The following is a 14,871-nucleotide window of genomic DNA, read 5'->3' as shown; positions in this document are numbered from 1 at the left end:
CAAGCATTTTTTATGTGAAATATGTTGAAAACACACAGCAAATTAATAATATTACAAATGCCTTTCATACTTGGATAGCTCTGATAAAGACTAATTTATGACACACTATAAATACTACAACTAACACAAAAAAAATGGAATAATAGTAAAATCCTTATAAAGTTTACAGTGTTTTATTGCATAATCATCACACATTTTATACTAAGATCAAGTTTAAAAAGTAGGGATGCAATTTTTATGCGAAAAAATATTTTTGTTAGTTAAAGTTAATCATAAAAACTAAAAACAAAACCCAGTTATGGAAAATACATTTATTTAAAAGTGGAGTCTACAAGAGCACGCAGAACAATTTAAATTAATATGTCATGCAACAAAAACCTTTCTTCAATTTTAATTTAAAAACAAAATGCGAATGAGAGCCTGAACTGACACATAACTATCGTTGTAGTACACACTTATGAAAGAGTGTGGGCCATCAAATGTAGTTAACTCGGCACTCGACAGAGTGCGCGTTGCATGCAATTGGCGAGATACCAATATTTGACTACATGTGCACGCTCTATACGGGAAGCAACATAACCAAACATGAATGATGCCAACTACCGCTGGCTACATTTTTATAAGCGGTACACCGTGGCGACGCAGTTGAACAGATAAAGGTTATGTTATAACGTTTAAAAAGTCTAAAAGAAAATTTACACATCAGACAACTTCGTATGCCCGTTAATTAAATAAGTAAGTGGTAATGTCCGAATATATATTAGATTTCTACTTGTAAAATACATCATTTTATATGGAAAAGAAACCTACACAAACGCTTGGAATCTAATAGCGGGACCAAAAACATAATGCAACATTTACATGAGGTTTTTTATCCAAATTTTGACGCCCTAAAATATCAGTGTTTTTGGAAAAAATTGATTATTTTAAGGATCTGTCAAAAAAAAAGGGAAAGTGCAACAATTTTGAAAATTTGGCAAAACATGATTGTCATGATAACCCTTAACATGCCACTAAAATATTTCTGTTTTTTTTTTTTTTAAATTGGTTTATTCTCGGAAGTAAAAATGCCTTAAAAATGGTATTGTTCTTAAGTTCAATTAACTGTTATTATTATTGTTATTACACTTCCTAGTACCGTATTGGTCCGAATATAAGGCGACCATTTTTACATAAACGAGAGATGCAAAAATTGGAAGTCGCCTTATTTTCGCACCCAAGACGTCAGAACCGCAAACATTAGTTCCAAGCTGAAAGCTACAGTAGAAACATTGTTTAACAAAACGTTCACGATTTTTTATATTAACTAAAACTTTGTTACCTCACATGGGGAAAAACGATAAATCCACCAAATATTGCAGTAATTCACAATTGTTTGAAGTTGAAAATTAAAATATTTGTTCTAGAGTAAAAACGAGAATGTTGAAGCATCTCATAATGGCAACCTTTTATTTCACAATTCATATTTTTACTTTGTGTACAATCGCGTGTTAACATTTACGGTAATTTATCTTCAGATTTGTAACGGAAATATTTGTACTAAAATATCACAGTTATTTTCAGAACGATTGTTTACATTTACAAACATTTAGGATGTAATGTTTGGAAATTCACGGCTGCCAACTGTCTTTCCACAATATTTCTTTGTTGTAAAACGAACATTGCCGAACACGCACGAAGACGCCATATTAACATGAATTTGGTACGTTGCTTCAAAAGCTATTTTAATAATCCACTCTTTATTTATGTAAAGACCTTTCATAATTATAATAGATTATTCTTTCAAATTCACAGAACAGACTCTCTCTGTCAGAGAGTAATATGGACAAATATACGCGGTCACGTAACCGAAGTTATTCATGGCCGTATGCTTCATCATGTCAGCTAGCCACTTAATTTGTTCCGGCAAGATGCATTCTTTGTTTGCTTTTTTTTACGTTAAACACACTACTAAATAGTAATACACCTTGTTCTGTGGTAATACGTAGCTTAAGTCAAACGGAAAGTTAAATGCTGTATTTTAAGAGTGATTAATAGCCATTGTAAAAATTTTAAATTCGTAGATACAGTAAACTGTGAAAAATGAACAATCACTCATCGGTGGAACGGCGGTGAACGAGCTCTAGACAAATAAACAGCTCTGAAGATGACAATTATGCAGCTTCATTAGAGTAAACATACGAAAAAATTTCTAGTGTAATATTTAAAAATGTAAATATTTTCTAATTGGTTTCTTTTGACTTTTAGGGTAGGCCATTCAAACTTATTTTAAATAAGTAATGTGATAAATATAAATTAATTGTTATACATAAATGCAAAAACGATTTATCAACACAAAATGTCTAATGAATTTTCACATTAATTTCTACCAAAAATTATTTTTACATTTGTTTGGCCTCCTGAAACTGCAGGTCGCCTTATATTCGGGGTCGCCTTATATTCGGGCCAATACGGTAATTTATTTGTCACACATTTGGCATTTTTAAGTGAAATCTGACGTGTGGTATATGTAAATGATAATAATTTTACAAGAACCACATGAAAGTTTGAAATGAAATAATTAAAACTTACATTATGTTTTCCTCTGTGGTTTGAAATGTAGTTTTTCATTATCTGCTGCTTTCGTCACTGGAAAAAAGTTTTAAGAATATTGTTCTACTTCATAATATAGTCACTTTCCTAAATGTTTGAGCAAAAATATACTCAATTCTTCACTTAGTTTGGATCAATGTTATGACAGCTACCAGTTCTCAAAATGTTAGATGCTATTTCCTGTTCTTTTCCCCATTTAAAGGTAACGTCCTTTTTTACAAGTTCATACAGTGGTTTAGTGATATTGCTAAATTTAGGGATAAATCTTCTATAGTAGGATGCAAGTCCACAGAACATTTTTATTTCCTTAGCATTTCTAGGTCAGGGATAGTTATTTACCTTTTCCACCTTAACCGGATCTGGTCTCACCCCTTCATCACTAATGACATGTCCCAAATAAGTAACTTCCTTTCTGAGGAATTCGCACTTGTCAGGTTGTAGTTAGAGATTGTGTCGTCTCAGCTCAGTCTATGCTATCGAACACCTCTCTTAGTCTCTCGTTGTGTATTTCTACTGATTGTCCATAAATAACTACATCATCTAAGTAGACTAGGCATTTGATTCCCACTAGTCCTGAAAGTACTGTATTCATCAGTCTGGAAAATGTTGCGGGGGCTCCCTTCAAACCAAACATCATCGTATTCATTTCAAAATGCCCTGTAGGAGAGCTAAAGGCTGTCTTTTCTCTATCACTTTCCTTCATCTTGACTTGCAAATACTCACTGGCCAAATCTAATGTGGTAAAATATTTTGCTTGTCCGAGCTGATCTAAAATTTCCGTGATACAGGGAATCGGAAATACCGATCCTATTGAGACTTCATTCAGTTTTCTATAGTCGACCACTACTCTCCACTTAGGTTGTCCTGATGCATCCAATTTTTTTTTGGAATGACTAAAATGGGTGAATTCCATAGACTACAGCTTGGTCAGATAATGTCCTCTTCTAACATTCGTTTTTCTTGTCGCTTAACCTCCTCCTTGTGGATCTCAGGTATTCTGTATGGTTTTACATTTATGTGTGCGACTTCATTATTAGTAGGAATACTATGTTCTATAGAATTAGTATGTGTTAATTTGTCTCCTGGGAGAAAAAATATGTCAATATATTCCTTACACATTTCATCTAGTGCTTCCCTTTCCTTATCATGTAGATGGTCTAATCTTAACATTGATTCTAATGTTTTGGTTCTGTGCTTCGGTGTATTCTGTACACTGTATTGCCCTTCGTGCTCCTGCCGTCTTTCTAATTGTAGAAGCGGAACATTTATCTCTACTTCTTTTCCTTTAGTGTTTATTATAGAACCCACACAGTTTACTGCTTTAGCCTCTGTTAGGCTGTTACCCAAATAAACTCCTGGTATCAATTCTTGTTTGGCTATAAGCCCAATACCCTCTGTGGTCGTGTTTAGTCGCACTATTCTTTCACACCTCGCAGTTACCTTAACTATCACAGTACCTACTCTTATACTCTCCTCTGCAAACCTCAAATATTCTGCTCCCATTTTGACTGAATCGTATCTGAAATCTATTACAGCTCCTGATGCTTTTAGAAAATCCCTACCTAATATACAGTCATGTGGACATACAGATACTACGTGGCATTTCTGTTTCCTCTCAAAGGAGTTTAATTTCCATGTTAGCACTACTGTGGCTATTGTCGTCAACTGTGTTGTGGCCAACCCACTTAGCTGAGTTTTTTCCTCTATGTTAATACGTGATCTGATACTGATTCCCAGTATAGCCTCATTGACTAATGTTAAATCTGAACCGGTATCAATTAAGCATTCTACCTCTCTACCTATTTCTTTCACTCTTACATGTATAACACTATTCTGTACCTTATGATTTTCTTCTATTTCCTTCCCCTTACTGATTTTCTTACCTTGGTCCTGTTGTTGGTTGCAGCCGGGTCCAAGGGAGTGATAGGCAGGCTGCTCACCTAACTCCCTCTCTCGTTTCCCTTATCTCCTGTTTTCGCCTCTCTCTTAATGTAGCTATACCTACCATTTTCCTTCTGCTGTTCCCAGGAAGTCTGCGGTCCCCTGGTGTTGCTCTGATAACCTCCTGATTGTGTATAATTTTTCTTTACCTCTGTCTGTCTCCATTCATTCGTGTTTTTATGACACTGTCGTGCGAAGTGTCCCATTTTCCCACAGGAATAACAAGTAACATCATTCAGATTTCCAGTGTATTGAATGTGATGTACCCCATTGGGTCCCTTTGTCCCACTGTTTCTCCAACATGAATATGATTCTAGCCTTTCATCTTTTCGTGTCATGCTGACATGTACCTTCTTACCTGTTCGCTCCCCTCTGGAAAGGTTTTCTAAAAAAAAAAAAAACAATCCAATGTGTTACTCATCTTACCACAATTCGTGCATGGTAGTCGTGTTTCTAAACCTTGACTAACTTTCGAAAATGTTGTACGACTTTGTTCCTTTTGTGATAGTAGATTAGATTCCTCCTCCAAGGCAGTCTCCACTTCTAAGCCTAATGTACCGATCTGTGAGCTCTTCTTAAAATAGTTTGGATTTTTTCGCTATTCAAGCCTTGCGTAAAGCAAGCATGAGCTAAATGCTGAATCAATGAAATTGCTCCTACTTCTTGTGGCCCTGTACACACCCTCATGGTGGCCTCCTTTAAATCTGTTACCAATGTATCAACTCTGCTTCCCCAATTTGCAACCGATTCCGAATTACCCTGGCGAGCATTAATAAGTTAACAGGCATAATAATCGATTGTCCTGCGTACTGAGTAGTTCTCCTCTAGTATTTCTTTAATATCATCCCAGTGATTAGTTCGATCCCTTACTAAAAGTTTTGCTTTTGCATCTCCCACTATTTTAGACTTAACAAATTTTAGCAGTATGTCATGTTTTACCGGGTTTACTAGCTCGAAGGCTGTGTCAACATTATCGAGAAATTCCTTCAATTTATTCTTATTCCCGTCGAATGGTTGACTTATTAACTTTAAAGCGCTACTTATTGAAATAAACTTGTCACCAGTTTCACTCCCTTCTGTGCTGTCTGCCATGTTGATTCAATTACACCTCCTCAAATTATGAATATTCATAACTTTAATTACACATTACACTCTTAACCTCTAATGTTCCGTACCTTATAATACTACTTAGTTGACTAAGTTGTGACTGGCAGCGTTGGCAAAGAACTTCTTACTTGTTTGTAGAACTGGAACAGTCAGTGTATGCGTTCAACTCCTTACTGCAATCTCTGCTACTGATGACTGGTGCGGTGACAGGCGTCTCGATCGTCGTGGCTCGTGCGTCTGCAGGCTCGTTGACTGATGATATTCTTCTTTCGTTGTTTCGTAAATCTTCGTAACTCAAACTTCGTAGACTCTTTGATTCTTCTTCTTTCGGATGTATCTCGTAGAATCACAGTTATTACAGAAGTCCCACTCTACCCAACCATCTTGACACCAAAATAATGTGTCGTATCCGAGCGGCAAGGATTTCTATTAGGCAGCGATGTTGCGGGTAAGCGAGTGAAATTTTAAGCAATAAACTTAACTCCTGTAATACTATGTTCTCCTTTATTATACTCTGCATCGGTGTTATCTTACAATAATCATAAACTTCTTAATTCATTATTAAGCTTGCTAACGGCAGCCAAGCCATGGCGGTTGCGAAGTATCTACCTTAACTGCTTCCAGTATTCTAAAGACTTTAACTAATCATCGCGCTTCCTGCCAAGCGCTCGGACCCTGTTTGGTCCCTACCTTACGACTGTTCTCCTCCAGCTTCTACGAAAGACTCTCTCTACCCCGATAGCTTCCTCTGCCTTTATTCCTTCTCTGTATCAACCCTGTGACCGGGGGCCACTCTGTAAAAACCTCGTGACTGGGAGGTCACTCAACCTCATGACTGGGAGGTCAGTTCCTGCCCTGGTTCTGTGAACATGCTTGCTCACATGTTTGTACTTCCAGGCCAAGAGGCTGTGTGTTATTTACCCAAGTTCATAGTACTTTTCCTGTTGTCCCGTGGCTTCAGGCTCCCGCAGATGAACTATTGACTCTGTACACACTCAGTCATCTCGACAACATCTGCCCTAGTTTCGCTTGCCCGACAGCCCAAGTAGCTAATACATTAACTAAAATTAATACACATAACTCAATACATACAGTAAAAGTTTCATATATATCACAATTTCTTGACCCCGTTATCTTTCTTGTCACATGATTTTATAGTCTGTAATTGGTTGATTCTCCATCATATCCAACAAAGATCATTTTCTTGCTTTTTGCTGCCAATTTATCGCTACGTTTTGTTGGTACCAATACGTATGCCTCACTTCCAAAAATTCAAGCTTGTTTTAGTGAGGGTATTCCCTTTCCATTTCTCATATGGTGTTTCAGAGGAGCCAGAGGTTGGTGTTCGTTTCAGGAGATAAACAGCTGTGTTTACTGCCTCGGCCCATAGGCACTGAGCCACATCCCTGGAGTGCATCATAGATCTTGCACTTTCCATTACAGTTCTGTTCTCTCTTTCGATCCTGCCGTTTTTTTTCAGTAGTATATGGGGCAGTACTTTCATTCACAATTTCATTTTCTGAGAGATACTCTTGAAACTCAGTGTTGATGAACTCTGTACCCTTATCCACTCTCAATTGCTGCACACTATGTCCAAACTTGGTGTCATATACGTATTCTAATCCCTTGCTTTAATTGGAATAGCACATAATTTTTATGCCTTAAGAATCTTACAAACTCAAAGCCTGAATGGTTATCCTTAAATATTGCGAAGTACTTGAAACCACGAACTGAGGGTACAGGCATTGGTCCACATAAATCACAGTGAATCACTTTCCCTGGCTGTGAGGACCTAACCATGTTGTGAGAGAAGGGCAGTTTGTGCTGCTTGCCATATATGTATACACATCCTTCACAAACAAAATCTTGCTTGCCCTTAAAGCTCACATCATCAACAACATTTTGGAACTTCACTCAAGTACTTAACATTAATGTGTCCGAGCTGTTCATGCTAAAGTTGAAACTCATTTTTAGTGACATTAATTTCCCTGTGACCTGGCTGGAAGGTCTTAAATATCATGTTATAGAGGTTATTCTCTCCTCGTACACCAACACCTACAAGTTCACTGTGATTATAAACTTGAACATGCATGCCTGATTTTTCTATTCTCATACCTTTACTTGTGATGACCCCTTCTGACAGTAGGTTTCTTCGTAATCCTGGAAAATACAGTACATTGGTAATAGTACCCTTGATCCAAGCATCGTTCACCCATTTTTAAATCCTGACATCTTCCATCCCTTTCACTTCAAGCGTTGCACTATTTCCCAGGCTGACACTATCATTTACGTCTACAAAATTTTCCAAAATGTCTCTAATAAATGTCATGTGACACGAAGCCCCACTGTCCATGGTCCAGTAAATTTTCTCATCCACTATGCAGGCCTCTTCTTCATTCACCACTGTAAAGAAGGCACTCTTGTCATTGTATCTATTGGCATTATGAAACTTGTTCTTGTATTGAGAAGGTTCTCTACATTTGCAGGCTCCTTTCCGCAGTTGTAACAGGTGATACTTCTATTCTTGAATCTTGCTACTGCTAGAGCCGATTCCGAACTCCTCTCGTCTGATACAGTCAGGCTAGCTTCATCAAGAAGCCTGGTGGTAAGGTTATGTATGTTTTGTTTGCTTTCATCTGTAGACAGCCAGGCTTGACAAATATTCATATATTTTTCCGGGAGTGTACTTAATATTTTTGTCACAATGGCAGTCTCTGACATACTCTCACCAGCCTCTCTGATTTGCTTCACTAACGTTTCTACCTTAGAAATATAAGTAACTATGGAATCATCTGGCTCCAACCTGAGACGGTGATATTTCTCCAGTAATGACATTTTACTAAACTCTGACATTTGTTGGTATACGGAATTAAGCTTTTTCATAATTTCAAATGATGTAGAGCAATTTTCAATGATAGCTATTTTATTGAACTGCATTGCAGAAGTCAATACAAACCTGGCATTTGCGTCTCTTCTTAACCAAGTTTCCTGCTTTTCTTCATCTGCCTGCCTTTTAGACGTCCCATCTACAATGTCAAACAATCCTTTTGCCTTAAGAGCACACACGATTTGGAATTTCCACTTTGAAAAATTATTCCCGTCAAACTTCTGAATGTTGCTTGTCTCGACCTTATCTGCCATTTTGATAAATTTGAGCGCGCGCTAGGTTCCTCAGCACAACAGTATTCACCTAATACATTTATGTATCTGGGCCCATAACCTGTTAATATTATCAATAATGGTATCCCAGTTAGCATAAAACTCTTTATTCACTACGTTTACAATTAAAACATCTTCAGTTCTCCACTAAACTCTCTACCATGCTTCCACACACATTCTCCACACCACTTCCTCTCTCTCACTCACTTGTCCTCAGTATTGCCAACTCTCACAATAACAATAATAATAACAGTTCATTGAACTTGAATACAATACTTTTTTTTTGCATTTTTAGTCTGCTGCAGAGAATAAACCAATTAAAAAAAATAGATATTTTAGTGGCGTGTTAAGGGTTATCATGGCAATGTTTTGCCAAATTTTCAGAATTTTTGCACTTGCCCTTTTTTTTTACAGCTCCTCAAAAAATGGATTTTTTTCCAAAAACACAAACTTTAGGAATTTTTTTTCGCCAAAAAGGGCTGAGTACATTCTTTTGACAATATATCATTGCCAAGTACTCCATGTAGACTTACTTGCCTCAAGGTTTCATTGTGTTTTTTGAATTTTGAAAGAAAGGAGCAGTTGAAAATTAACAAAAAGTCCGTGTCAAGGTCAGCTTGAATGTCTATAAATGAAAACATGTAAAAAACATTCTCTTTATTTTAAGTGGCATTATTAATAGCCCAAGTCTCCTCTTTGTAATGACATTGCACATGACTTTGTATCTTTTATAGATATTTAGATATTAAACAAAACATAAAGGCTTGAAAATGTAAATTTTTGTACATGGCAGTGGCCATTTTGGTCTGTAAAATCAAAATGGTGGCAGATAAAAATCAGTACCTTCATGTTTGCACTGTTGGAATATGTACTTTTTATGTGACAAAATTTCAAATTTTTTTAAAAGGGTCAGCAACTATATTAATTGAAATTGGGTGATTTTCCATGGAATGACCCAAATGTACACATGTTTTAGTTTTTAAATGGAACTTAACCTCTCTTTTTTTCCACTCTTATTTTTGTTTGTTGATGGCCTGTTTTACTTATTGAAACGTGAATTTACTAATGGAGGCTGGAAAATTTAATTATTCAATACGTAATTATATAATAATAGGTAATTAATGAAATATAGTGATTCACAAAATACAAAGTTAAAAAATTATTTTGAATGTGTAAAGTTGCGAGAATTTGTGCATGTTTACAATTCAAGAACGGGAATTCCAGTACTATCTTAACATGTGCAGCTGCGATACAAAAATTAATACTGAAATGCATTTCTTGTGGTCGTATTGCACGTGAAACAGTAAAAGTAATTTACTTTATGTGAAGTCCTATATTATTTGGTTATAATTTTTGTTATCAATTTTATAAACTTAAGTTAGTTAGAAAATGTCTCCGTCACAATATTACGAACATTTCTTTGCATTTCATGCAGTTGGTATTTTCCGTTGTTTATAGGGGTAGCCATACTATAAATAAAGCAATTTTTTGTTACTATCTAACTTTACTGTACTGGTGATATATTTATTTATGATGTATTAGATTAAAGAATGTTATTAAAACATAGGATGTTTAAGTTAGATATGTACGGCTGCACACATAGCCAAGATTTGATGTTCAAAGTATGCATTTAGTTTTTCAATAATATCGTCCGAAAATTAACAAGCGTATTGTGAATTGGCATTTCTGCCAATTCAACTAAATATCGGTAAAATTAGATTCTGCCTATTCATATCGGCACAGCTCTAATATTGAGGCCCAACATAATTATTTGCTCCTGGGCTCGTGGTTTCTTTCGATGGCTCTGGTTCCAAGGATTAGGAAGCAAATAAGTGTGGGTATAAGTATTGAAGCTTCTGAGGATTAAATCACATTTAAGTGTTAAAGAGCTGAAGCACAATATCATGGAATCATTTGTTATATTGGTCTTTGCAGGACCATTCTGCTCTAGTGACATGGCTGAATGGTACAAGTCTGGCTACTTCAAACCAACTCTGCTCATCAGGCGAAGCTGTGATGAGCATTATTCACACCTGGGCAACCTCATAGAGTCCTGGGGTATACTTCCCTTTATAGCACCTCCACATTTCAAGGTAAACAGTTTTCTTTTGTAAATATTTTGCAGAGTTCTATTTGGGTACTCTCTAGTGTAGGATAGAATCTACTTTTTCAAATCCACGTATGGGTTTTGATTCTTAAAAGAGTGCCTTTAATCCAAATTTAAATCCTAACAGTCAAGAATAAAATAATATTTGAGTAAAAACACAGATTTTAATTTTGAAGAAACAGTCAACCAATAATTTTTAATTAAAAATGTTGTGTTTAAAAAAAAAAACAATTTTTTGTGTCAATTTTTTTCAGAAATGCTAAATAAAAATTCTGAGAGCACTTAGCTGGTGGCATATATATTATATGGCATATATAATATTTTTGGTGGCATATATAATATTTTTGATAGCTTCTGGAGTGTTAACTAATGTATTTTTTGTCAACTACATAGGTGCCAGTGTTTGAATTTCCATTCCTCAGCCATTATTCTTATGTGCAATAGTAGGCAAAATAACCTGTTCATATCCTATTTTCATGGTCAATGGTGCACAGGAAAATCTGAGATGGCTCTTTTGTTTCTTGTCACATTTTACACTCATTTTCTTAAAATACCAAAACTTTGAAGTACTTAAGAGTTTTTAGTATTTATGAATAATGTTTTTATTTTGTTGGTTACCTTAAATTTTTGTTTGGTGTGTTGGGCATACTGTGTTTTTGCTCAATACATTTTTTTTTTCTTTTTAAAGTGGGATTTTGATGCACAACACGTTTTGTTTATTAATTCCAAAATACTTGATTGATAATTTTTCCATTGATAAATTTCCGATTTTACGTAGAGCTTGAAATACTTTTTTTCTGAATTCTGCCTTATATTCTGAATTACATGTACATTTCATGTACATTCATGTGCATTCAAGTAGTCACACCTAGTTTAGTACCTGCTTACTGTATTCACCTGAATAAGCTGCGCCCTCAAATTAGCCTCGCACCCCTAATGTTTTCACCATAACTTAAAATAGTCGCGCAGCAAACTTTTAAAGTATAAATTGACCAATTTTAAGTTTCTATTTAAATGTCTATTTAAGACTTCGGGTAATGGGATCTTCAAGATATATAAGATTGTCAAAGTTATAAAAAGCATTAAGTCCGCAGGTTTTCTGGAATAACATGTAAAAATCCATACGTAACAGTAACAGGTATGCAACATAGTAACTTATGTCAGAGCTAAGCATGCAAGAGAGAACGTGTAAACATAATAGCATTTTTGGTACTGGTGTTGTCCGCCAGTTATTTATTGAAGCAGTGTCTTCTTTTCTGCCACAAGAGTACAATTTAATGTATCAATATTGCCAGTAAGAATCTTTTTTGCCATATACATCCCTACATATGTCAGGCAGTAAATATTATATTTAGGGATTAATTGTGAATGATAACATTTTTACAGCGATGCGAGGAAAAAAGCATCATGAATGTAAAATAGCACGGACGAAAGCTGTTTTGTTTACTACAGTGAAGTTACATTAACATCTTGGCCACAAACCACCAAAATCAATGCTGCGTTACACACACTATAATGAAATAAAAGTGGGAAATTGCTGAAGAAGTACACGCAACAAACTTTCACCTTTCAAATAAACATTTTATTGCATTAAACCATCACTTGGAAAAAAAAATTTTGTTTTCCTTCAGTCACATACATATATGACTTTCCATGACAACATACTTTATTCCCACAGCATTACTTCCTATTTCCTGAGAATTTTTAGTTATTTGGTTTATTTTGTGCAACTGCAATCAGTCTGTTACAATTATTTCAACTGCTTTCTTCCAGAATCATGTGCAGGATGTCTGTCATTCATTAAGCAAAAGCAAGTTAACCAACTATGGAGCTTGATGGAACTTGTGCAATGCAGTGTTGCCATGCGGCGTCAAGTTTCAAATAAGCCGCACATAGTGTTTTTCCAGTTTTCAAAACAAATTTTATGAAAAATTGTGGGCGGATGTTTAGGGTAAATACGATATATCTCGAGTTATGCCAGCAATCGTTGCAGTCTGGAAAATATTCAGTGCTCTGCCAATTTTCCTGGCTTTGCTTCATATTCTTATATATAATCTCCCTCTATGTAATTTTATGCATTTGATTAAATATTGGTTCCTCTGTTTTACTGCATATAGTAAATTCGCTATAATAGCATAGTACGCAAATGAAAGTTATTTAAAATTAATTTTCAGCCAAGCGAGCCCATTGCAGATGGTTTGTCTACATCACAAACTTCGCAGTCTGTACCAACGGTTTCTACAGTGCCACCAATACAGTCACCAATGGACCCGGAATCTGCGCTTTTGGAGCACTACCATTTTCAAATGCTTCAGCGGCAATTGATGCTCAGGTATTGTTTTGGTGTGAAAGTGATGAAGTGTTTGATTGGTTTACATTGTTGTCCTTGAAATGAAGTATAAATAAATCCATTATCATTAATTTGTTTGTCCTGTGGGATGGTAATTATTTGCAATTTTTTTAAAATTAGGAATTATTGTTCTCGGATCATTTAGCTTCACCAGTTCTTTAAGTTAGTGAAGAAATTAGCTTTGACCATGTTTGGTTTTTGGGCATTTTCGTGTTGGATTTGCATGCAATTGATTGTGATGAATGATAATTGATTGTGAATAGCCTTTTATCAGGCATTTTATTGTCCTGTGATTAATGCACAGCATATGTTGGATCCACGCTATTAAATTTTCTATTGGAGAATTATTGTGGCGTGCTACGTGCCGTGTATGCCTTTGGTCAATAAGCTGTCAGCCCTTCTTTTCCTAAACACGTGTGCAGGCGAGATAGCCAATGCCATCTGCCCACAGTCATTTCACCGTTGCCAGGGCGACCATGCTTGCGTCTCCGGTTGCCCTGGGCAACTGGGCCGAGTGTGACGAGGCAGCCCAAGCCCACCTGACCAGCCGCTACCCCCGGCCCACCCCTCTCCCATCAGGCAAGCAGAGTGTGCACGGCACCACATTAGCCTGGTATTCCCAGGAGTGGCCGGCAATTCCAAGAAACCCAACCTTTCCGGTGTCATTTGCTAGCCTTAAGATGTGGTATGTAAGGCCGGCCCTGGTCCCCGCAGCAGGGATGCCAACTTCTGAGTAGTCTCATCAGTAGTCACCCCTCCTCGCCAATGGCTCATCGACCACACTTTGTAAGAGAGGGGTCCGGAGACCCACCCCCGGAAAAATTTGAATTTCAAGGTGTAAACTGCTATTTACGCATTTTTTGTATCTGAATATTAAATATACTACCAGTTGGAAATTTGCTATTGTTTTATAATATTTCAGGTTAAAAATTATACACATTGGTAGCCTTGAGGGAAAGAGAGAAAACAATGAACACCTTAAGTGCTATCTGCCCTCTAAAACTCACAAATGACCAAAATTGTTTTTTTGTATACATACAAACACAATGAGAGACCAAATAAATCAGAACACTTAAAACATGGTACATTACATTTACCTGCACTCACAACTAAAATATCTCATTTATGGCTAAATTATAAATAAAAAATTGCAAGCTCACCTCAACAGGAATTTCTGATCACATATTTCCGAAAGTTATGAAATAGGCCTAGGCCTACTATTTTTTTTTTTAAAGTTGTACACTCATTTCTGGAATGTCTATATACATTTACCTTATATACACACACATATTTACAAAATCGTCTCATTTCAGCAGTGTGCCAACAAGTTAATTTATAAATCCTCCTTATGCACCCCTCCTTGCTTCAACTGGTTAACAGTAGCATGCTTAGCCATTTCTAGTTGCTTCTTGGAAAACTTCTTTTTGTAACATTTATCTCCGTGTGCACCCATTTTTATTTTTTCAACCATTAAAGCATTTAATGTCTCAGTTCCAAGATTTGCACGAAAGTCAGTAGCATTTTACCTTACTATACTGAAAATACGCTTTGTCGCAGCATTGCTGTGAGGAACTAATAATATGGTCAGCATAAGTTTTGGGAGAACCTTGTACTT

General features: G+C 36.1%; 1 protein-coding gene across 2 annotated transcripts in view; it reads left to right on the top strand.

The window, feature by feature from the left end:
• The window catches only part of LOC134531729 (GIGYF family protein Gyf), a 158,087-nt gene that overhangs the window by 54,847 nt on the left and 88,369 nt on the right, over positions 1–14,871 (top strand). For both annotated transcript variants that reach the window (XM_063367571.1, XM_063367572.1), the window contains exons 9-10: positions 10,735–10,892; positions 13,081–13,238. In XM_063367571.1, the coding sequence (XP_063223641.1) occupies positions 10,735–10,892; positions 13,081–13,238 (316 nt within the window). The remainder of the gene's footprint in view (positions 1–10,734; positions 10,893–13,080; positions 13,239–14,871) is intronic.

Source organism: Bacillus rossius, chromosome 5, assembly GCF_032445375.1.
Source record: "Bacillus rossius redtenbacheri isolate Brsri chromosome 5, Brsri_v3, whole genome shotgun sequence".
Taxonomy (NCBI): Eukaryota; Metazoa; Arthropoda; class Insecta; order Phasmatodea; family Bacillidae; genus Bacillus; species Bacillus rossius.
This window is presented reverse-complemented; position numbering and strand designations above follow the sequence as displayed.